Source organism: Quercus robur, chromosome 5, assembly GCF_932294415.1.
Source record: "Quercus robur chromosome 5, dhQueRobu3.1, whole genome shotgun sequence".
NCBI classification, from domain to species: Eukaryota; Viridiplantae; Streptophyta; class Magnoliopsida; order Fagales; family Fagaceae; genus Quercus; species Quercus robur.
This window is the reverse complement of record NC_065538.1, coordinates 57,404,686-57,428,944: the sequence shown is the minus strand read 5'-3', so window position 1 is coordinate 57,428,944 and position 24,259 is coordinate 57,404,686. Positions and strand designations below refer to the sequence as shown.

The 24,259-nt window shown below is 34.7% G+C and overlaps 3 protein-coding genes across 3 annotated transcripts; 1 reads left to right on the top strand and 2 right to left on the bottom strand.

Moving 5' to 3' along the window:
- Positions 1 to 1,198: 1,198 nt before the first annotated feature.
- LOC126728414 (acyl-CoA hydrolase 2-like) lies at positions 1,199 to 15,907 on the bottom strand. Its single transcript, XM_050434238.1, has 13 exons — positions 15,883 to 15,907; positions 15,667 to 15,777; positions 14,416 to 14,483; positions 14,209 to 14,290; positions 13,761 to 13,807; positions 13,469 to 13,594; positions 12,341 to 12,415; positions 10,634 to 10,706; positions 9,430 to 9,444; positions 8,913 to 9,025; positions 8,682 to 8,741; positions 8,545 to 8,600; positions 1,199 to 1,433 (listed from the first exon to the last, which is right to left on the bottom strand). The coding sequence occupies exons 1-13, from the start codon at positions 15,905 to 15,907 to the stop codon at positions 1,259 to 1,261; spliced, it is 1,026 nt and encodes a 341-aa protein (XP_050290195.1). The 3' UTR covers positions 1,199 to 1,258.
- On the bottom strand, positions 15,777 to 18,468 carry LOC126726438 (uncharacterized). Its single transcript, XM_050431703.1, has 2 exons — positions 16,726 to 18,468; positions 15,777 to 15,897 (listed from the first exon to the last, which is right to left on the bottom strand). The coding sequence occupies exon 1, from the start codon at positions 18,450 to 18,452 to the stop codon at positions 17,670 to 17,672; it is 783 nt and encodes a 260-aa protein (XP_050287660.1). The 5' UTR covers positions 18,453 to 18,468; the 3' UTR covers positions 15,777 to 15,897; positions 16,726 to 17,669.
- A 594-nt stretch (positions 18,469 to 19,062) lies between these two features.
- LOC126728413 (uncharacterized) lies at positions 19,063 to 20,922 on the top strand. The gene has a single exon (XM_050434237.1). The coding sequence runs from the start codon at positions 19,063 to 19,065 to the stop codon at positions 20,920 to 20,922; it is 1,860 nt and encodes a 619-aa protein (XP_050290194.1).
- The last annotated feature ends 3,337 nt before the right edge of the window (positions 20,923 to 24,259 follow it).

Genomic DNA, 24,259 nt, shown 5'->3' with positions numbered 1-24,259 from the left:
CACACACTTTGGTGATTAATCATCTGGTAATATGACACAGACACTTACGAGTGGTCCAGACTAACAGCACTTGTCTTCAAATTCTTATAAACAGAAAAAATTTGACAAAATTTTTCATACTTGTTGATGTGGTAGATTGATAGTGATAAGTTGGTAAGTAAAAGAGTGGCGTTAGTAATAAACTTAGATAAAAACTATTAAAAGTTTGCTAACTAAGCTCTTATTATTATTCTTCTTTTTTTTTTAGAAGTGCAACATTCATAATATTTTTTACAACAAATCCTAAGTTTTAAGTTGCTTTTTGTTTTCTATTTGAAAATATCACTATAATTATTTTTTTGCCATCAATAACAGGCTGTAACAACCTATTACTTAGCATTAGTTGTAAAAGTATTGTGAAAAATATTGTGGACGTTACACTTTTCTCTATTTTTTATTTGTTTTTAATCTGGTAAAAAAAATATTATTTTATTTATTAATTATAAATAATCCTATTGTTTAAAATTTGGGGGCCTTTTTTTTACTTCGGGTCTTAGGCGACCGCATTTCTTGCTCCACCATTCAGCCGGCCCTGGGTGGGGATTCATACTTGAAGAAATATCAGATCAAAAGTATATGCCACTACACATCTATAAATGACCAAAAAAACATATTAAAAAATAGGAACAAAAATAAAGCCAAGTAAATTGGACCTTTATCCAAATATCATTAATAATATTCGATTTTATATTTGATTAAGAGTACAAAAAACATCGCATAGGGCATTATTTATGCTGGTAAACTGTCCCAAGAACTCTCTTATATATGCCAAGTAAACCTTTCTTGGGGCCAGGCCCACCAACAAAAATTTTCATCCCGACCTCTACGAAGGGTCAAAATAATAGTGAGGCTGATTTTCAGTCATGTAAATAACACACATAGATGATATGGGAACTTATTTGGAATATACCAATAATTACAGTATAAGGTTCCCTCAAAAACTATGCAGAACAATACAAAAGGCCACATTGCTCATTCATTATGAGATATTCTGCTCAGCTTTTATTCAAGTAAAGCAGAACCCACCTTGGATATATATAAATATATATATATATATATATATATATTTATAAAAAGGTTTTACTTGCCTATGCAAGGCCTGATCATCAGAGAGTTACCTTTCGCTCAATACCTCAAACTGCAATAAAAATAAAATGTACTCAAAAGATGTGGCTTGTAAACATGGATTTGCACGCAAGCAAAAACCATATTCATATTTCTATAATAAGTGATGTGCATATTTAGCCCATAGGAAAAGATGAATATCCAACACAATAAACCAGGCTAACCTTGGAGGAGATTTAGTCTCATTGGTTGAAGCATTAGGCTCACAAAACTGTATCTCAACGGGCCAAGGGATGAAATTTCTAGCGGCTACCTTGTTCCCATAAATCCTGAATCAGCCAAACACCAACATTTTAGCTATGTAAGATGAAAAATTTAGAGTAAATAATCTAACCAAACAACAGCTTTAATTCAGTTATTAGGCTCATAATCAAAAGATGATCTTTAGCTACAATAACAATGAAAATCCATCCAATTTCACAATTACTGCAAAGTACGCATTACCCAGGAAAAACAAGCAACAGTACTCAAAACAAAACATAAGCAGACAGAACAGAACTACGAACCCACGCTTGTCTCTATCAATTACTAAAACTAGCTTTTAACCCGCGCAATGTGCGGGATCATTTTATGTATTAATAAACTTTACATTCAATATAAACTTAGTTCTCATGCTTCCGCTACATGCATTCAAGTATATATGTTGCATTTATAATTTGTTCTGCTATTAAATTTCTGTGGCCAACAATGCTTAGCTTCATTTAAAATCACACATAACCAAGTATATATGTTGCATTTATAATTTTCCTCCTTTTTTTGTTTGTTTTTGGAAATGAATTTTTTTTTCAAAAGATAAAAGAGGTGAAAACGATAACCTCCGTATAATTGTAAAAATGGTTTCATTAGAAGTAATAAAGTTATAAGAATTTGTTATCATTATGTTTCTTTATTAAAAAAAAAAAAAAAAAAAGTGAAGAGAGGAGAAGAAATGGAAAGAAAAATTTAGATTGTTATATCTGGATATCTGAACCATGGCATACCGTTTTAGAAAACAAAGTGTCTTAACTTATCAAATTTCTTGGGTAAAACACCATAGTGTTCCATTAAGCAACTGAGCATGCACTCAACTACTTTTCTCCAAAAAAAAAAAAAAAAAAACCCTCAATAGATGATGAGAAGAAAACAATAGCCTATATAATATGACATGCAATACCAAAACAACTTGTATAAGATTATCAAACTTTTGTATCAAGATTGTGCTTTACTGCTTTAAAAATCTACCTTGAAAATATGAAAAAACTGGTGAACCATATTTGACATCACTACATTATAGTCATGATACAAATTCTTATGCAAAATTCAATAGACATGAGGGAAATTTTGATGCATTCAAGCAGATATATAACTGATCCAAAGCCACAATACAATTAAATACACTATATTGACTTAGTCGAAAAATTAAAATAACTAAAAACATAGTAATCAAAGATGAAATAAATCCATCCACTTTCAAGTTATAAATTTCCTCTCAAACTTTGATTTTGACAGCAAATCCTGAGTTTGGTATCAGGATGAAGCTGCAAATAAAGAAAAGAAGAAGTTCAATATTGTTTACCTAAGGAAGAAGTTCAATATTAAACAGTGTACATAATTCTTTGAAGTAATCCAATATTAAATCCTAATTTATGGTCAAGTGCAAATTTCTTTTTAGCATTCTCTGTTCTTTAAAAAGACTTTTGAGAGAGGGCTTGGTTTTTTGTTCTTTTGAGTCAAAGTAGTGTAAATCTCAGTCACAACTCTAATGTGAGTCTGATTGACAACAATAATCAAACACATTCAAGGAAATTCATCAAATGATAAAACACCCAACTCACATTTGCACCAAATCTAAGTAGCCTAACTCACTGGCTTGAAGAAAGAAAGTCCAAAACCTCGAAAGTACATAGACTTATTGAGTCTATATTCCACCGCAAAAGTTCTTATGTGATTATTTAATATTAAAAAAGTCTATAATGACATACCACTTACAGTTTCATTACAACCTAAACCAACTTGGATTTGGTTAATAACCCAAAACAAAATGAATTCTAACCCAAATCCCTTAATCAAAACCAATCCAATAGTACATTACCTTACTCCAATATTTCAGAAACCAAACACAGCCAGCCCAACATGAATGATATGTAAGTATTAACATAAGGAATCCAGGCTAGCTGGGAAAAAAAAAAAATCACAATCAGATTTTTTTTAGGGTGAAAAACAGTGCTTTCGGTAAAAAATTGCAATAATAAGATGAAAAAACTACTTGATGAGGGAACATTGTTGCCACCACCATCATCATTATTGTCATACCCAACTACAGACATGTCTTCTTTACATTGAAATTCCATTCAAAATTAACACCCATTTATAAAAAAAATTACTTCCTACTTGAATAATTAAAAATTTTCCTTCACCACCTTGGCAAGCTTTATAAACATGCTAGTAACATCTAGAAATCCTACTAAAAAAGAGCTAATCTTCACCACCTATTTTACAATGCATGTCAAACCTCGCTTAAACCCTTTGACATTCAGCCTGTCTTTGTCTTTTCTATACTTTCTTTCTTCTAAAATATATTGGACAATCTTGACTGTGAACAAATAAGTAAATCACAGCCACAATATTTGAGCCAAACACCTCATCATTTTTTCTCATATGCTCAATTTTTTTCAAAATTAGCACTCTTTTTTTTACTAAATTCTGAGATCTAGTCTTAGGTAACCCACTCAAGCATTGTTTTATTTTAATACTCTTCACATGTAAGCAATCACTCAAACTTGTTTTCATAACTCATGTTTGTGTCATAACTCTCAGCTTTCTTAGCCCTGCAACCCATTAAAAAAAATTAAAAAAAAAAAAAAAAAAAAACCTTTACTGGTAGTGGCAATTTTTTTGGACATGATTCTCATTTAAACTCTAATTTTCTTTTCTAAGAAACACTTCCTTATCTGTATATATCTAATTGTGTTTTCTGGATAAGCAATAAGTAGTTCAAAACTCATAGTTATCATGCTTTTCATAGGAATAACCCACCAAATTGTTCAAAAAGTTTTTCATAGGCACAAACCTTAATAGAAAATTACGAAAGCAGTAAATGATAATAAACCAAAATACAAAACTCAAACAATATGATCCATACAAACAAAGAAATACAATAATTCTTTACATCGGAATGGTAGAGGCTGAGCATAAGAAAATAAATTCATAGCTATAAATAATTATAGATATAAACACATTCAAAACTTTGTTTTTAAATAATTCAGTGACAGGAAATTACAAAAGGCCACAATATAACAAAAATGGGGCGATGATCATTTAACAATCCCAAATTTTTTTACAAATCATATAGAAGAAGTAAATTAAAAGGAAGCAAAAACTTACAAAAGGATTTAAGTTTGGCAGCTTTTCAGCAGCAATTGCATGATGATAATCTTGTCTACCATATCTACTTTTGGGCATTTAAAACTTTTTTCTACACCTACACATCAATAATACTATCGATGTTAACTTTGGAGCAAATAGCAGATCACTAATTTTGTTAGTCCATGATTGCAAGAATTTACAAAAAAAATAACAACTGAACTTCTAGCTTACTATTGTCATAAGGTAAGGCAGTATTTATAACATTTGAATTAATATCAATATCAATCGATCGTTTTTATTACTAATGTCATAAACAACGACATGGTTTGTCTTTATAAAGGATGCAAGAACATAATTCTTTAGTATGCAGCTTCTAATCTACAATTGAAAATATTAACTACAAAATAAGATCATTCTTATCTGATTAAAATCATTATAGAAGGAAAAAAGAATAATTGTTTATAAAATTTAGTCTAAGAGGGATTTCATCGAACATGTGGAATGCAATAAAAACAAATATGTAGAACAGTGCAAATTTTTATTTGCAGTCAAAGAAACCCAAAAATTCAAATTGGGTCCAATTTAGTAACATCATAGGTACAACAGCAAACAACTAAACACATATTGCAGGATTTGAATATGTATATGATCTTACCAATAAAATCTATTGTGGCCCAATTCATTGTTGAATAACCCCATCATTGAATTTTTTAAGTCGTACAGTGGCCGGAGAATGGCCTGACAGTGACAGTGGTCTTCAGATTTTTCTCTCTCTACTAAGCCAAAAAATTCGCTGACCCTATCTCTCTAGCAATTATTCCAGAAGGCATAATAACCTTTTTTTTTCTATGGTAAGCCAAGGATCAATATTTGTTCAATGAAAGATATAAAAAAAATAAAAAATAAAAAGCATTTTTGGAAATTTTGAAGAGGCAAAATTGGTTTGCGAATTTCGATTTTCTGGAAAGGAACATGCAAATGGAAAGAAAGTGGGCTGAATTTGGTAAACTACACAGAAAGAGGATCCGAAACAGGAAAATTAACAACGTTATGCAGAACATGTGAACGAATGGAAATAGAGGATGATAACTTTTTTGTTGAGGTACAGCACTAAATTGATCCATGAAGATCTGAAGACGAAAGACATATACCCAAAATAAATTGAACCCAAATATCCCAAAAAAAAAAAAAAACCAAATCTAAGATAGATAACTGATATTAAAAACATTATAAACCAAATTCCTTACTCAAAACCGAATCTAAGTCAAAACCTGAATTCAATCCAATCTAACGAAAATACCCAGACCTAAAGCATATTTGACCCCAAATTTAAAGAACCAAAAAACAGAAACCATACTAGTGAAGAGTATGGATCTGATGGAGGTAGAGGCGTGACTATCTTCTTAGTTTTTTCCGCTCTCCACTTTCTATTTCTGACTGGATTTCTCTCTAACGTTCACTCTCCAATTTCTGACACAATTATACACTCCCATGTTTAGATTAAAAAGAACACTCCAATGCCATGGAAATAAACTATAATTTATCTAATAACCCTTCTTCTTCTCTAATGACCTAGATAGCAAGCCAAAAAAAAAAAAAATCACAACAAACAAAATACGGAACTGAAATTCATGAAAGCAAAGGAACAAAACCTAGAAACTGAAAATTCCTAATAAGAATTCAGTTAGAATTTGATACAAAACCCAGAAATAGAAAATTCCTAATAACAATTCATTTAGAATTTGATCTTCTACGTTGTTTCCCTGATTTCAACGAAATCCCTAAATTGACAGCAAACATAATTGAAGACAATAGGATAAGAGGTTAGTTGAAAATTACCGAGAAAGAATGGTCTGATATTGAGAGTTCTTGGGAAAGGGGTTTTTCGTGCTTATGCTGAAGGCCGCTTCATCTTCCTTCCTCCTTATTTCGGGGAAAAAATAGAATGAAAAACATCTTTGTATGAAATCAGAAAGTTTAAAAACACGATTTATCTCTCTATTTCTTGTGCCCGATCAATGCGGTGTTCACCGTTCTGCCTCTTTCTCTGTTTCTTTCTCTGTGTCGCTGCCTCATCCTCTCTCTATTTCATTGTCTTTCTCTGCTTCTGTCTCCGTGTCCTCGTTGCCTCTCTGCATTTCGTCGCCTCTCTATTTCTATTTATGCGTACTCTTTAATTTTAACCGGTTATTTTTTTGTTATTTATAATGAAAGGATCTTAAATGGTGGTGTAGCATTGCCAAATAACACAATGTATCGCTTTTATAAAATACATGTCTGAATTTTGGATAGACATTTATCCTATTTGTCACCACCTCCTTAATTGTAGGAATCCACTTTCTCTCAGCTTATGCTATTATATATATATAGACTAGCAGAGAAGTATTGATAGCATTAAATACAATTCAGTTTAAACAAGTTGACAGGTCGCATATATGGCAGATCTTCTGGTTCCTATCTTCAAGTGAAGCCAAATACAGACGTAATTATGGTTCACTTTATTCTTAGGCTCTAACTAGAAGGCTATCCTGGTCTACTTTGCTGGATGCTCACAAGCTTATATCAAATAGGATCTGATATAGAGAAAGCACAGTGTTTGTGTGTAGGTGTGCTTGCATGCATTTGCTGCCAGTGATTATTTTTCTTTTTTCTACCTCATCTAAATTTTTTCGTTTGTTTTTTTAAACTTATTCTTGACTCTTTGGTGTATCTCTTGTGTACTTTCCATGGGTTGTAACCCTTTTCTCTCATAATGAAATTTTTATACTCATTAAAAAAAATAAACTAAACTTATACTCATGAATGTATGTAGATTTTTTTTAATAGCCAGGTAGAGAAGTACGCCATCAACCATACCACCTGTATCCTAAGACTCCCATGTAGCATAGATAACTATATAGTGAGCTTGACAATACCAAAAATAGCATCTTATCTTCAAAGCAAGTAAAGGTGGAGAATTCATCCTTAGCCTTATATCTTTAAACATTTAAACATCATATGGAATGGTGAATTCCTATATAATATATATATATATATATATTTTTTGAATGGTGAATTCCTATATAATATATAACTTACCTTCTTTTAAATCCTAAAGATGGTTTTGGTTGCTTAATGAGGCAGCCTTGTACCAAACCTAAAAGTTACTGAACAACAAATAAAGAATTTACTAATTCTTCTATATTTTGAATTTCTTGATTCATAAACAAATTCTTCAAGTCATTCTTCTTAAACATCCAAACAAGATTACTTAATTCCAGTCCATTCATTTCCCTTGCTTATACATTTCATTTCATTTCCTTATGAACTCCCAAACGAAGGTTGAAAGATGGGATCATAGTATAAAGCTCTCCAACAAATATCTGAAATTCCAATTTAACAAGAACTATAGTCTTGGACTTTATAAATTGTCCGAGAAACATATAGGTTTGCCTAATAGGATTTTCCTTGTCAAATAGCTAAATTAACTTCCATTTGGGACGGGGTGTAGGGGGAGGAATGGAGTGGAACAATTGAAAGGGATTTTTAAGAACATTCCAACCATTTTCCTAATTGGGAGTTTAGTAGGAAGGAATGGAATGAATAGGAGAGAATGCTCATTCCATCTCATTCCCTTCTAAACATTCCTTCTCAGAATGGGAGGAACACTCAATCATTTAATGAAATGGTGGTAAATTAACAATTGTATCCCTATTTTGAGACAAAAAATAAATAAAAAGGCATCGGGTATAATAATAAAACTATATATTTATTTTATTTCTGTTCCTTCTTTTAAAACTTCCAAATACACTATATTCCATTCTGTTCTTTTAAAAACTCCCAAACCTAGTGTTTACTGTGATCATTATACAGTACATAAAAACACACCAGCAAGAAAACAAATAAACAAAACAATAATCAAGAACCAATAAATTATAGAATAATATGCAATACACGAGGACAGATGAATCATTTAATCTAACTAGTGGAGATATGGAATGTCCATATGCAAGGGCAGATAGCAAGAACCTGTGAATTGCGTAGTACAAATCTTACCTTGGAAGATGTGGATCCGTGAGACGTCTCTCATGTAGCTCTTCCATCGACGGAAGCTACAAGTTGGAGTTCAATAATTAAAACAGCAAGAAATGGGAAAATGTTTTATAAAAAAATGGAAAGCACATATTAGTTACCATCTCTGGAGCAGGTACAGAAGCCATTGTTACTTCCTGGTGTTCAAACCCTTCTTCTTTCTGTAAAATCAACTTAATCGAATGTTATATTTGCAACACTAAAATAATTTTAAATATTCACACCTTGAAAACCACATAAAAAATCATAGCAACCAAAATGCATGATGATCAAAGTAACCACTGGCCAAACTCAACTCAGGAAAATTTCAATAACATGCAATTAACTCATACCTGAAATGAAGCAAGTAACGTGAATACAATGTTTCCCTTCTGTAGCACATCTACTCTTCGGGCATCAAAGCATTTCCCATCACGTACTTGTTGAACCTGATATATAATTGGAACTACAAAGACATATTTACATGCGTACCATTAACAACTTTCTCACTAATTTTAATCCATGAAAGGGATAATGGATTAGGGTACCAGAAATTTATAGCATTGTGCGAAAATTTAAGTTATAGTTCCATAATCATGAAGATATAATAATAGTTCCTGTAGCAGAATTGCAGAACAGCATATACTTCAACATTGCATGAACCCCACAACATATTGAATCAACAATTTGACATGAAAACGTCAAGCACAAAACTATTTCAAAGCCATAATTTTTTCGAACTTTTACTTCTTCATGCAGTCACTAAAAAGGTAAAAATGAAGAATATTTTGGGTTTTTTACACAGACAACAAGAGGCTCAGAGGCAAGAAAGCTTAAACATAAAAAGAACTATTGAAACAGGGTCTAGACTTGTTACAGAGCCTACTTGGGACCTCCAATCACTTTTTTAGTCTAATCAAGTCAGACTGTAGTATTTCTGTCAAAATGGATGCCACTGTTTAGAGTTACACGCACACGCATGGGAAGCAATGGCAAAATAATCAGAGGGGAGAAGTGACATACAGGATGACTCCACCTGATTTTTTTTTTTTTTTTTTTTTTTTTTTTTTTTGTCTTTTCTCAAGAACATAAGGTAGAAAAGTCTGAAGATAAAAGAGAATATAAAGTCTAACATAAAGTTGGTGGGGAACAATTTTGTTACACTTATTACTTATTTGTTACTGCAATTGAGACCGGACAAGTAACAATTATCTTTCAATTAGCTAGATTACAGACCAACATACATCCTCCGGAAAATAAAAAGGCAAAATAATAATAATAATAACAATCCCTCTATCCCTTTTTGTTTGTCAATCTTCATAAATTGAATGTCTCAAGGAATCTATATATTTTTATATAAAATATTAACATTGAAGCTGAGAAAATGTTCAATTCAATGTTGAAACTCCAAGGTGATTCACATTACACCAAGTAACAACTAATTTTGTGCAAATTTCAGTCCTAGAACTAAAAGACTATCTCAAAAAATAAGATAACGGATAATAGATATAACTTAATTACAGATGACACATATCCTTATCAAATGATATGTGCAATTTATATCAAATGACACATAATAATAATAATAATAATTACTGAAATTTAATATCTACGAAATTTAAAAAGCCTTAAAATTAACGACACTTTATTGAGATTCTTTTTTACATAGGTAATTATATATTTCCATTTAAGTTGTAAATAAAAATTAATTATAAAGATAATCAATTGAATTTAACCAAAGTCTGTAGAATTGAGGAAGAAAAAAAAAAAAAAAAAAAACCAGAAAACTGCCAAAGCACTGGTTTACCATTTGATGGCAGTCACACATGCAATTAATATCTGCATAACTACTGCCCTTATATTTATTATTTTTACTGCATTCCAATTCAAAAACATAAAGGCAGTTTCAGGAAGTCAAATGAATGCATTAATTTTGGAAAGTGGACATCTGTTATGAGACATCCTAAAGAGAGATGGACAAAAAATGGTACAGAGGAGTAATAACATTGGGAAGAAACTATCCACAGAATTTCAACACAAGGTGTCAGAAATGTACATACTGTCAAAATCCCACCAAGAAGAAAATAAGCATGCAAACTATGGACAACCTTTAAACAATCAACAGTTTTTGATGCCAAAGCCAATGCCTGCACAGCACAAATCATCTTAAAGACTGTGTATATTAAAAGCTGCAGTCATTATTGATTCCAAGTTGTATTCACTGTCTGTGTCCAATCAAAAAACTCAATCTATATGCATAAAATATACTTGTTTGAACTGCACGTGTTATCCCAAAATGTAATACACTGAGTAAAAATAAAGGATGAGTATTCTTATAGCAACTACCAAAAAATACTAATAAATGTTGACAGTAATAAATATTCAAATTTATCTTTTACTTAAATTCATGCACAGAGAAATCCAGATCCATGAAAAAATTATTCTACATACAGCATGATGCAATTTTTGGTTTAGTATTGTTAGAATTATGATTAAGTGATTAAATTCATCATTTCCTAATAGTTTAAGCTTTTAGAAGTATTAGTAATTGAACATGGTATCAGAACAAGAGGTTCTGAGTTTGATTCCTATCTCCACTTTACCTCCTATTTAAATTGTTTAAAATCCCATGTGTTGGGTCCCACTCATTAAAGAGGAATTTAGACCCACGCATGAGAGGGAGTGTTAGAATTAAGGTTAAATGGTTAAATTTGTCATTCCCTAATAGGTTAAACTTTGTGAGAATTGGTAATTTAAAAGTATATCAAGGTAATATAAACAATTGTTTGAAGAAGAGTAAGTCACTCTATTGACATAAGTGTCTTGAAATTCCTTTAAAGATATAAAAACAGTAAACATTAAACCATATGTTGGCATGTTCCCCATTCAACTTTATAGACCACACTCCAAGAAAGTAATCATTTCTCAAATTTCACAAACACATGATATAGTGAATTTGCAAATGATTAGATATGTATAGATTATAAATGCAGATGAATAAGAGGAAGATCAATAGTGCAACTATAGGATGATTATAGAAACAATATCCTCTTTGGAAGTCAAAGGTTAAGACAAAGTCCATGGTAGTTAATTAGATTTTATAAATTTTTTTTTTTTTTTAAATTTAGCCATTGTAGAGCCAAGGGTATTTTCGTAATTTTACAATTGTTGGGTATGGTCATTATTATGGGCCTTGGGTTTTCTTTTATTAATTAGGTAAGTCTTATTTAGTTTATGGAACTTTATGCGTTGGCTTTGGTTCAACTCAATTAGGGTTAAGTTTAGTAGTCAAAGTAAGAGTCCTAGTTCCACTAAGAGAAGTTAAGGTTAGGATCTATAAGTGTACTCAAAGAAGTTAGAGTTGATCAATAAATTATTGGGTGTTTTGAGTATTGAAGCATGTTGGCCTTAGTATTCTTTTTCCTCCCTTTCTCTTCTTTCTTTTCTTCGTTTCTTACTTGCAGTACTGTTCATAGTATTATTCACAGGTAATCTTCATGGCCACTGTTGCAGATTTGAAATTTCCTTTTTCCTTTTCTTCTTCTTCTCTTTTCAACCATAAATCAAATATTTTCTATTTTGAACCCTAAAAACCTTCTTCTAAAAGGTTCATAAATATCACTGACAAATCTTCCCAAACGTTGACCTGCCACAAGCACAAGTATACAAGTTCTCTAATATGTCCTAGTCCAAAGATTCTGCCACTTGTGTTTACTGGAAACTAGTTTTACAAAACATGCCAGTTAGGGGGGGAGAGAGAGAGAGAACAGCTTAATCTTGCCTGTCCCATAAATTGTCCTCCAAAAACCTTTCCAAACTTTGGTGCATCTGGTAACGTGATCCAGAATATGTTTACCTTAAAAGGGAAAAACAAAGTCGAATCTTTAGCATAAGCCAAAGTTCAGAGCTTTTCTGTATGAACATATGGCAAGCATTTCCCAGAACACAAAACAAATTGTAGAAGGTGATACATGAGAAATTCATGGTTAGACAAATAAACATTGTACAGAAAATGCTAGAGCAAATTATTAAGAAAATGAAATTTGATATCTATAGAAGTCGAAGTAGTTAGAACCAAAGGCCAAAGCAGTAAATTTCTATTTCTTTTTCCTTTTCTTTTCTAGGCATTAATTTTTATTTCATTTTGTTTCAGCTCATTATGGGCCACTACTGGAGACCAAAATGGAAAATTTCTGCCTAAGTCAAGCATCCCAATGCACTTTATCTTGTTTTGGAGCATTCATCTTATTTCAGCTTATACTAAAAAATCTTTGACCAGATGTAGCCTATTCCTAAGAAAACCTTCTACAATTTTGTAAAGGACGATAGCTATAGCACTTTTTAAAATGATTTCCAGTAAAAGGTGACCAAAGAACACGAGAAGGTCCAAAAGGTGGTAAAGGCAGAGGGATGTACACATAAGCAAAGAATAAAAAGAAGGATGTGGCATTAGCCATGAGGAATGACAGGATAAGAGTCATGCAGCTGAACCCCCCATGCTTGGAAATGAGGGTCCAATGCATTTGTATGCCAGTTGAGATGATTTTTCACTATTTCTAAATTTCCACAATAGGCTTATATATTTTCTTCTTTTAATCCTCTTAAATCTATACATTCACAATTCTTTGTATTTGATCTGACAAGCATAATATGATTTAAATGAAAATTTTAAGAGCTTTCATTAAATCATTTATTTCTTAAGGAAATTAATTTGTAATGCTCAGCATGTCAACATAAAAACAAAATAATCAGGAATACAATAACAAAAACACAATAAGCATAGTTGTACTTGTAGAAAGCTTGAACAAGATATGCTAGCAAGAAAAATCAATATGAAAAAGCTTTATGCAGAAGCATACGCACTCAACACCAAAACAGACGATTCTCAAACAACAGTTTAAAAACGCACTTCTTTTGGCTCCAAGTGTAATATACTCTCCACAAGTGAGCATGTCTCGAGGGTTTTTTCTGCATTCCCGATTGATTTTTTCTGCAGCAAACTACAATGTTCACCAGGTAGCACCAAGCATGTCAGCTGCCATGACAAACAAAACATTAGAAACTTACTACAGTCATACACATAAACAGCATTTGGAGGTAAATCTCAATAAGCTTGAGGAGTCTGCATGAGGTATATGTTATGGGAAAGCAAAAGACAAAGATAAATGATATACACGTGAATGTATTTATTATGCAGCTACCTTAGTCAAAGCAATTACTTTTGCCTCATTAACAAGTGTAGACATGCCTGCAACAAAAAGTTCGCATTATTCCCATAATATTTTGGCAACATCTTAGGCATATATACAGAGATGCAAATAACACAAGAAGCAACATAGAGTTAAGGCCTCTTTGACCATCATTGCCACCAATTTGTCATAAAAAAGGTACCAATATAGCAAATAACAAACAACTTTATGCACCCTTTTGTGCGAAACATATCATATATAGAGATACTTTGGAAATAATAACACCCTCCATTGCACCAAAACCCATTTATAATATATAAAATCTTCACAAATAAACCGATCAACATAACTCTGTAGATGATAACAAGAATAAACTAAATTACCAACATTTTCATATTTGACTGAAAGACAACAATAAATAGCTTACAAATTAAAACAAAAACAGAATACAGTTTCTAACCATAACCAAAATAATCATATCGCTTCAATTGGAAATCTGGACAACTTTCTTCATCACCAGCAACAGATCCAACAGCCTCAGCCTGTAAACCAGGAGATTAAACTTTCAGCCTTTTAAATTTATCACCCTTCCAAGGAATTTTTTTTTGCAAAAAAAAAAAAAGAATATTCATCACTCTAAGAAAGAGATTATCTCAGGTAAGTTTACCTCTCCATCCCATACAAAGTAAACTTGATCAGCACTTTCACCCTCATGAACAACATACTCTCCAGGATCTACAACCAAACACATTAACAAACAAAAAGTTGTTGCTAACCCATCTCAGTAAAGAAAATTCCAAAAAGGGCGAGGGTAGAACTAGGTGCAGGGGTTACGGGGTTGCCAGTCCGCCCAAATTTTTTTAAAATTTATTAATTGTTGTATAAAAATATAAATATAATTCAAAATGCACCAATAAAATTCAAATATTCATGAGAAGTGCCTTCAAAACTATCTCATAAAATGAGAATAAAGGTATAAGTTTATTACTGAGGCAATACATTATACAAACATCCACATTTTATATATTTTTTCCTAATAAAAGTTAAAGTACCCAATATTTTATACGACTTTTTCATTAATCTTTATAAAATCTCATATGAAAAATAATATCTAACAACTAAAACTTAACATGATAAAAATTCCAAAAAGAGAAATTGAATCAAGAACCTTCATTGTGGTATCAGTTTAGTCCTTTGTTAGAAAGCATGAAAATTTTCACTTCCACTCTTCTTTATTTATTTTTTTTTTTACCCAAAAAAATCCAATCCCATTTACATATTTTCATAACTTGGTACTGAAAAGAACAAACTGTGTTTTTTTTTTTAATAGGTAAAAATAATACTATTGAAAAGAGACTACATCATGAAAATAAACACGAAGTAGCCTAAAGAATTACAATGGGATAATATCTACATATGAGTTGACTCTATGAAGGAGTTAATAAAGTTACTATTAGTAAGACCTGATACAAAATACCACTCATAAAGAGAACTAATAAAGGATGCTTGTATTTTATTTTTATTTTTTTTTGAGAAACAATAAAGGATGCTTGTATTTGAGAAGAAGTGCATTCCACATCTTAAAAAATACGCCGATTCCGTTCCCTCCATATAGTCCACATCAAACATGAATGGATAAGATTCCAAATATCCAAATTTGGTCCATGACATCGCCGCTCTATGTTTTTACTGTTTAGTAGCTAAGAAAACTGACTAATAATAATTCATAATAGATAGATAAACAAATGTTCCCACTTTATAATTACAATTACCTACTGTTTATTATTCATTATAACAATATGATAGCTATTGCCTATTAGCTTCTATCATTATCACTATTCAAAATTTCTTTTGAAAAACAACAACAACAAAAATAATAATAGTAATATTGAGAAATGGAATAGAGCAATAGCAATACCATAGCGATTGACAAAGACAACTTCTGCAATTTTCTTGAGAGATGAAGCTGGTAGCCTCTGTAGCAACAGGACACAGCTCAAGAACTCTATCAGTGCCAACCAATTCAAACAACAAACAATTTCATTTCAACTACAAAACTCCAATTCAATTTAATTATCATTCAAACAAACACAGTTTTAGTTTTTTATGGTTTTACAATTTCAAATTCTCTCACCTGCTTCGGTGTTGACTATGTCCATCAGAAATTGATTGAGCAACAGAGGTTGTTGAAGAACAAAAAAAATATGAGAGAGAGAGAGAGAGAGAGAGAGAGAGAGACGTTAAAATATGAAAATTAATTCATTGGTGATTATTTATTAGTACTATTCATTTTGGACAACATCATTGTTGAGGCTTGAGGGGTCCAAAATTATGGCCCATCACAGATATGGCAAGGATTTGTTGCTGCCAATAAGTCATTTTTGTCTTTCAATACAATCCAAATAAAGTATTAAAATCCAAATACCTTATTTGGATAGTATTAAAAGATAAAGGATCTAGATTTGATCAAATCCACCAAAGATATTAAACCTTTAAAAGCCTTGAATTTCAAATAATATCTAAAATCAATGGATTTTAAATCAAGGCATTATCTTTCACTCAAAAATGGGCATATACACAAATATGTTACTAATTTTGAATGAGAGGGAGATTCTTCTCTTATGTGTCATCACCTCAAATTCAAATGTACAAGAACATTGGATTATGGATAGCAAGATCACCTTGGCTTAATGCTCAATTTGATTGTCCTGCGTGATTGGCCCTGGCCTTGATTGCACTAGCTCATTTCAACGGCCTCATCAAGAATGTCCTTTGATCACTTACAGTTTTAAAAGCCTTGAATTTCAAATAATATCTAAAATCAATGGATTTTAAATCAAGGCATTATCTTTCACTCAAAAATGGGCATATACACAAATATGTTACTAATTTTGAATGAGAGGGAGATTCTTCTCTTATGTGTCATCACCTCAAATTCAAATGTACAAGAACATTGGATTATGGATAGCAAGATCACCTTGGCTTAATGCTCAATTTGATTGTCCTGCGTGATTGGCCCTGGCCTTGATTGCACTAGCTCATTTCAACGGCCTCATCAAGAATGTCCTTTGATCACTTACAGTTTTGTATCAAAGGTCCAGGCCTAAAACTCAAACTTTTAGATAGATATGTGAGCGCATGCACACTCTCTCTTCTACTGACCTTTATTTTATTTTCCAACTTCGAAATTTCAATCATAAATGCTTGTTAATATTTAGGTTAGATCTGAGGTTAGGGAAGAGTATGGAGTTGAAATTCAATTATGGGTTAGGATTTCTTTGTAGAACCTTGCATTAATCAAAATTTTGGTGGATTTTGTCTGAGATCTTTATATTGAAATAGTTCTACAAGTAAGTGACTAATTGATGATTGGGATTAAATTTGGTGGATTTATTTTTAGATCTTTATAATGAATTAGTTTCTAGGAATAAATGGACAACTGATAATTTCATAATTTGGGGAGAGTTGCTCAATGCTATTCAAGGTTATTTAAATTTTCTACATTAAATTTTAAATTTGGTTATTTAGAATTCAATTCTATGAATATATTTTCAATATTAAAACAATAAACTTATATGGTTAAAACTCATCAAACTGAATTGACATCCGACCAATCCTTTTTCTGAAGCCAACATTGCATGAGAACCTATTTGACTGTATAGTTCCAACAACTGCAGGTAAAACTCTTGATCTTTTCTTTTTTTGATAGGTAATAAAGATTATATTCAAAAACACTACCTTATGCAGAAAAACATAAGCAGAGAGAAAAATACAAAGGGAAAAGAAAGAGTGTAAAGATAAAGAAAAGGAAATATACTAAGTACATAGAAGGGAGCTAAGGAAAATAGGGAGAAAATCACTAGAGGTGAGTCCCCACGCCCTAGACCAGTCAAACAAAGTGCCACTGAAGGAGGCCAATAGCTAGTCATCCGAATTATCCATGTCCTCAAATGTCCTCCTATTTTGCTCCCTCCAAAGACACCACATCAAGCATAATGGAGCTAAATTCCAAATGCTAGACAAATGCTTTCCAAGCCAATTCCACCAACCAAAAAGAGTATCTGCAACCGATCTTGGCAAGACCCAAGAGAACTCAAAGGATCTAAACACCAAAGTCCACAACCAATAAGCCTTTCCACAATGTAATAACAAATGATCCACCGTCTCCCCATTACTGCGGCACATGATATACCAATCGACAAAATCCAACCTTCTACCCCTCAAATTATCACCTGTAAGGATCCTATCCCATACAGCAGTCCACACAAAGAAGGAAATACGCCGAGGAGCCTTAACCTTCCAAACACCTTTCCAAGGAAAAATAATGGGCAAGGGGCTTCTTAACTTATTGTAGAACGATTGAATATCAAAGTCCCCATTCTTTGTCAACTTCCATCGCATACGATCTCTATTCTCAGTGGGAGGTAGATTTAAGCCCAAGGTACGAAGAAAATCATCCACACCACCCATTTCCCAATCATTTGGTCTCTGAATAAAATGAACATCCCAGCTTCTCCACTCCTCTATCCCCAATCGTTCAAGAGAAGAGGCCACCAATGCCGCTTTATCAAAGACCATCCTGTACACATTCGGAAAAGTCAATTGAAGTGGAGAATCCCCACACCATAGATCTACCCAAAGCTTCACTCTATCCCCCACCCCTACCTCAAAGCGAATATTCTTGCTAAAATCCTCCCATCCCATGTGGATACTTCTCCACAAGCCACACCCATGTACCCCTCTACCTAGCTTGGAAGTCCATTGACGCAGGACAACCAGAACAAAATTGAAATAACGGAAAAATAAATTATATGACCTAAAAGTCAACACCTAGGCCTTGCTTGGAGTCAACACCAAGCAGGGAAACCACTAGGAGTCAGCACCTAGGATAGACCTGAAGTCAACACCAGACCAAAGAAAGACCAAACGGCCATTGTTTTTATTCATCAAAATATCAACTGTCCCCTCAAGGAGTACAATAAGTTGCTTATAAAGGATTACTAAACCCTAGTTCTAATTGGCTAAGAAACCCTAATTGCCTTATTACAAAAATACCCTTGCTTCTAAATTAAAATACTAATAACCCAATAAACTAATAAGACCTAAAACATAAAAATACAATTGACTAGCAAACATACATAATACTAAATAATAATTTTCTTGCGTCTCCTGCATCATTCTCCTCTGGTTGGAGAAAACTCGACCTGAAGGAGATAACCTGCTTAGGCAAAATCACCACGGTTACTTTCATAGGGTTCCAAACTTTGAACATGATCACTATAATCACAATGACCCTAGGGATTATGATGATAGAATGTTCAAGGAAAAGATAGAAGCACCCACCTTTGACGGCTGCCTGGACCCATGGGTTTTCACTGATTGGTTACGTCAGATGGATAAATTCTTTGACTACTACCATTGGGCTGAGAATAAGAAAGTGAGGTATGCTAGGATGAAGTTAGTTGGAAGAGCCGACCTTTTCTGGGAGGACCTTGAGGATAGCATTAGGCGACGACATGAGCCACCCATTACTGATTGGTTTGAGATGAAGGGTGCACTCTCAAAGAATTATCTTCCTTCAACTTATGAGAGCTCCCTCCTTGAGGAATGGGATCGCCTAAGGCAAGGCACTGCTCCTGTGACTGAGTATATAGAAAAGTTCAAGGAGTTCAAGAGGCGAATTCGAATAGTCGAGGACGAGGTTGTCACACTCAATAGATTTAAGAAAGGTTTAAATGCTAACCTACTAGGCGAGATTATCACCCGTGGAGTCACTACCTTAAGAGAAGCATATGACCTCGCTAGGAATTGTGAATTAGCATTCAAATCTATCTTTTGGCGACGTTCTGAGCCCCGAAGTGTTCCCGCCAACCCTCAACCTTTTGGTAGCAAACCTAGACTTGCCTTACCCCCTAAAGTCAACCCCAATAGCACCCCATTAGAAAAAGAGGACAAGGGAAAAGGTGTGGTCAATGAGCCTTCAAGATTAGGATCTCGCCTCCAATGCTTCAAATGCAATGGGGTTGGATACATCGCTGCTAGATGTCCCTCTAGGACCCTTGTCATTCAAGAGGGTGATGAAAAGGTAGAAGATGTTGAGGAGCTAGTGTATGATCCAAATGTTGAAGAAGCCCAAGATGTTGAAGCGGAATGGGAAGATGATCCTAGCTATCTCGCATACATTAAAGCCATTTCTCCCCAAGTTGATGATTCCAAGAACTTTGGTGTCCTTAGAGTGAATGTGATAAGGTGTGCCTTGGCAGAGCAAAGAGACGCTGATGATTGGCTAAGGAGTGCCATCTTTCAAACTTACACTAAGTGCGGAGACAAAACCTGCAAGGTTATCATAGATAGTGGAAGTTGCATTAATGCAGTGTCTTCTAACGTTGTTTCCCGCCTAGGCTTGAAATTGACCCCACACCCTAACCCATATAAAGTTTCTTGGGTGGATACTTCCTCCATAGCCATAAAAGAAAGATGTGTTGTCCCACTTCAATTCCTCACCTACAAGGCTGAAATATGGTGTGACGTGATTCCCATGGATGTAGGGCATATCATCTTAGGTAGACCTTGGCTGTATGATCTAGATGTCACCCTTCATGGGCGATCCAATTCTTGCTCATTTATGTTTGAAGGTAAGAAGATTGTGCTCACTCCTTTGAAACCCAAGCCAATTGGCATGAGCAAGAAGACAGAAGCACCAAAGGCGAAAGGCCTGAACATCATAAGTCCGAGGGCATTTGAAAGGGTAGCAATTCAAGAGTCCATTGTATTTGTCTTAGTTGCCAGGGAACTACGTGGAGAGACCAGTGAGGAGCAACCTGAAGAAGTGAGGTTAGTGCTCCAGGAATTTAAGGACGTTTTCCCTGAGGAACTCCCCGATCATTTACCACCCATGCGTGACATACAACACGCCATAGAATTTGTGCCCGGAGCGGCCCTACCTAACTTGCCTCATTATAGGATGAGCCCTGTAGAGCATGCCGAGTTGCAAAGGCAAGTAGAAGAACTACTTAGGAAGGGTTTTGTCCATGAAAGCATGAGTCCTTGTGCGGTCCCTGCACTCTTAACTCCAAAAAAAAATGGAACTTGGCGGATGTGTGTTGATAGTCGTGCCATCAACAAGATCACTGTGAAATATCGATTCCTATCCTCCGGTTGGATGACATGTTAGATATGATGGCTGGAGCAATGATCTTCTCTAAGATAGACTTAAAAAGCGGCTATCATCAAATTAGGGTTCGTTCGGGTGATGAGTGGAAAACTGCCTTCAAGACGAAGGATGGTTTATATGAGTGGATGGTGATGCCTTTTGGATTGTCCAATGCTCCTAGTACCTTTATGAGAGTGATGACTCAAGTGCTCAAGCCTTTTATGGGGAAATTCTTGGTTGTGTACTTTGATGACATCCTCATCTATAGTAAGTCTAGGGAACAACACTTAGACCACTTAACTCAAGTTTGTACTACCCTTAGGAAGGAGAGTCTATATGGCAACCTCAAGAAGTGTTCTTTCTTCACTAATGGAGTCGTCTTCCTAGGTTTCATAGTGTCCTCTGAGGGAGTTTCTGCCGACCCCCAAAAGATTCAAGCGATTGTGGAGTGGCCCGAGCCCAAAAATATCCATGAAATTCGAAGCTTTCATGGGCTCGCTTCCTTTTATCGCCGATTCATCAAGGGGTTTAGTACCCTTATGTCCCCCATCACTGACTACATGAAACAAGGGGAGTTTGTTTGGACTAAAGCTACTGCTAAAGCTTTCAATGAGGTAAAGCAAAAGATGACTAAGGCACCTGTCATGCGTCTCCCTGATTTTACCAAACCTTTTGAGGTGGAATGTGATGCCTCAGGTATTGGTATAGGGGGAGTACTTAGTCAAGAGCGTCACCCAATTGCTTATTTCAGTGAAAAGTTGAATGACGCTAAGCAAAAGTACTCCACATATGACAAAGAGTTTTATGCCATTATTCGAGCTCTTTGGCATTGGCGCCATTACCTGTTGTCTCGAAAATTTGTTATCTACTCTGATCATGAAGCTTTGCGCTATTTCCATTCCCAAAAGAAGCTAAATTTTAGGCACAGTAGTTGGGTTGAATTTTTGCAGCGCTACCACTTTGTAGTGAAGCATAGGGCGGGAATTGAGAATAAGGCTGCTGATGCACTAAGTCGAAGGGTGTCTTTGCTATCCATCATGAGTGTTAAGGTTACTGGGTTTGAACGACTCAAGGATGATTATGAGTCATGCCCCGATTTTGGGGACCTCTACACTAGCCTCAGGAATGCCCCACGACCAATCCTGGATGATTATACCCTTCAAGATGGGTACTTGTTCAAGGCCAACAAGTTATGTATCCCTCGGTCTTCAGTAAGAGATTTCCTAGTTTGGGAAATACATGCGGGAGGCTTGGCAGGTCATTTTGGCCGAGACAAGACAATTGAGGAAGTGGAACGTCAATTCTATTGGCCTAGTCTTAAGAGGGGTGTTGCCAAGATAGTTGGTCAGTGTCGTACATGTCAACTAGCCAAACATCGCAAGCAAAACACTGGCCTGTACACACCTCTACCTGTGCCAGATCGCCCATGGCAGGATGTGAGTATGGACTTTGTGTTAGGTTTGCCCCGCACCTTTAGGAAGCATGATTCCATTCTAGTAATTGTTGATCGCTTCTCCAAGATGGCTCATTTCCTACCATGTTCTAAGACCTCTGATGCTTCTAAGATTGCAAAACTCTACTTTGATGAGATTGTCAAACTTTATGGTCTTCCCAAAACCATAGTGTCTGATAGGGATGTTCGCTTCATGAGTTATTTTTGGAAGACCTTGTGGCATTTAGTGGGCACCAAATTGAAATCTTCCACGGCATTTAATCCTCAAACTGATGGTCAAACTGAGGTGGTTAATCGTAGTCTAGGCAACCTCCTTCGGTGTCTAGTGGGTGAAGCCAATCGAAATTGGGATTCTATTCTTCTTGTAGCCCAACTTGCATATAATAGCTCTGTCAATAGGTCTATAGGTGCTAGTCCTTTTGAGGTTGTGCATGGATATACACCTAGGAAGCCCTTAGATCTTTTGCCCATGTCCCCACATGATAGGATTTCTGAGTCTGCTGAGGCATTTGCACGACATATTCATGATTTGCATAATGAGATTCGCAAAAAAATTCAGGCAAGTAATTCTCAATATAAAATTCATGCTGACACTCATCGACGTCATGCAGAGTTTCATGTAGGGGATTATGTCATGATTCGGATTCGACCTGAACGGTTTCCCTCTGAGACCGTTAAGAAATTGCAGGCTCGTAGTGCCGGACCATTCAAGGTATTGAAACGAATGGGCCCAAATGCATATGTCATTGACCTCCCTCATGATTATGGTATTAGCTCCTCCTTTAATATTGAGGATCTAGTTGCTTATAAAAGCCCCACAACTATTCCTGATACCCCTTTTGATGAGTCTTTGCCTAATCCTATTGATGTCCCTATTCCCACTCCTTTACCCTTAAATTTGCCCTATGCACATAAAGAATCTATTGATGCTATTTTAGATGAGCAGATTGTTTCTACCAGGGATGGAGGAGTTCACCGTTTCTTAGTTCGGTGGGGAGGGCGACCAGATTCTGATTGCACATGGATTACTCGAGATGAGCTATTGCGACTGGATCCTGATTTGCTAGAGTACTATCAGAGCTCTTCAGATTTCCACTCGACGGGGTCGAGTTCTTCTCACCCGGGGGGAGTTGGTGCGGACACGAGGTACAAGCCCCCAATTACACACACGTATAGGAGGAAGAGCAAAAAGAAGACGGCCCAGCCTATGGCCTTATGGATGGAGCATACTAGTTATTGGGCTTGAAATTAAGCAAGCCCGAACATTTAATGATTAGGGTTTCTTTAGTGTTTTTATTGTTGGCTATTTAAACAATTTTTCAGATTATTGTAAGGCAGTTTTTTTGAGAATTATTAAAAATAAACGTGTGTTTTCTTCAAAAAATAATTTTCTTGCGTCTCCCGCATCATTCTCCTCTGGTTGGAGAAAACTCGACCTCGAGTTTTAAAGCATTGAAGGATTAGGATGCTGATAAATAACACTTGCTTCGAGTCTGAAATCACCTTAGGGAGCACAGGGAAAACAAAAACCTTGAATTCTACCACATCAAACTCATTTGGAATAACAAAATCAATGTGTGGAATCAGTATATTCTCTTCTTAAACCTTATAAACCATAGGAAGCAATGTTGTTTTAACCTCTTCGACTTCACCAAGATGTAGATCTTCAAGGACTGTGGAGGGTTGATTAGAAGCACATTCAACAACTCCAACTTTCACATCATGTGCACCCTCTAACATAATACTCTCTTTAGGCGCCATCTTTTCACCTTGCTGTTCTTCAATAGATTCATTTCCTTACATGCTTGTTAAAGCAACACTTGTCGAGGCATGTACTTCTGTGTCAACATTAGGCTTTAGTGTTGCTGGAGGATTCTCCACAACCAAGATATCACCATCAATGTT

Bases quoted from the DNA above. Each gene is read 5' to 3' on its own strand.
- LOC126728414 (XM_050434238.1), bottom strand. From the start codon at position 15,907: ATGGACATAGTCAACACCGAAGCAG. The intron at 14,484-15,666 runs GTATTGCTATTG...GTTTGGTTGTAG, and splicing joins TGTCTTTGTCAATCGCTATG to ATCCTGGAGAGTATGTTGTT. The intron at 12,416-13,468 runs GTGCGTTTTTAA...TTCCCTTTTAAG, and splicing joins TACACTTGGAGCCAAAAGAA to GTAAACATATTCTGGATCAC.
- LOC126726438 (XM_050431703.1), bottom strand. From the start codon at position 18,452: ATGGGATGGGAGGATTTTAGCAAGAATATTCGCTTTGAGGTAGGGGTG.
- LOC126728413 (XM_050434237.1), top strand. From the start codon at position 19,063: ATGTTCAAGGAAAAGATAGAAGCACCCACCTTTGACGGCTGCCTGGAC.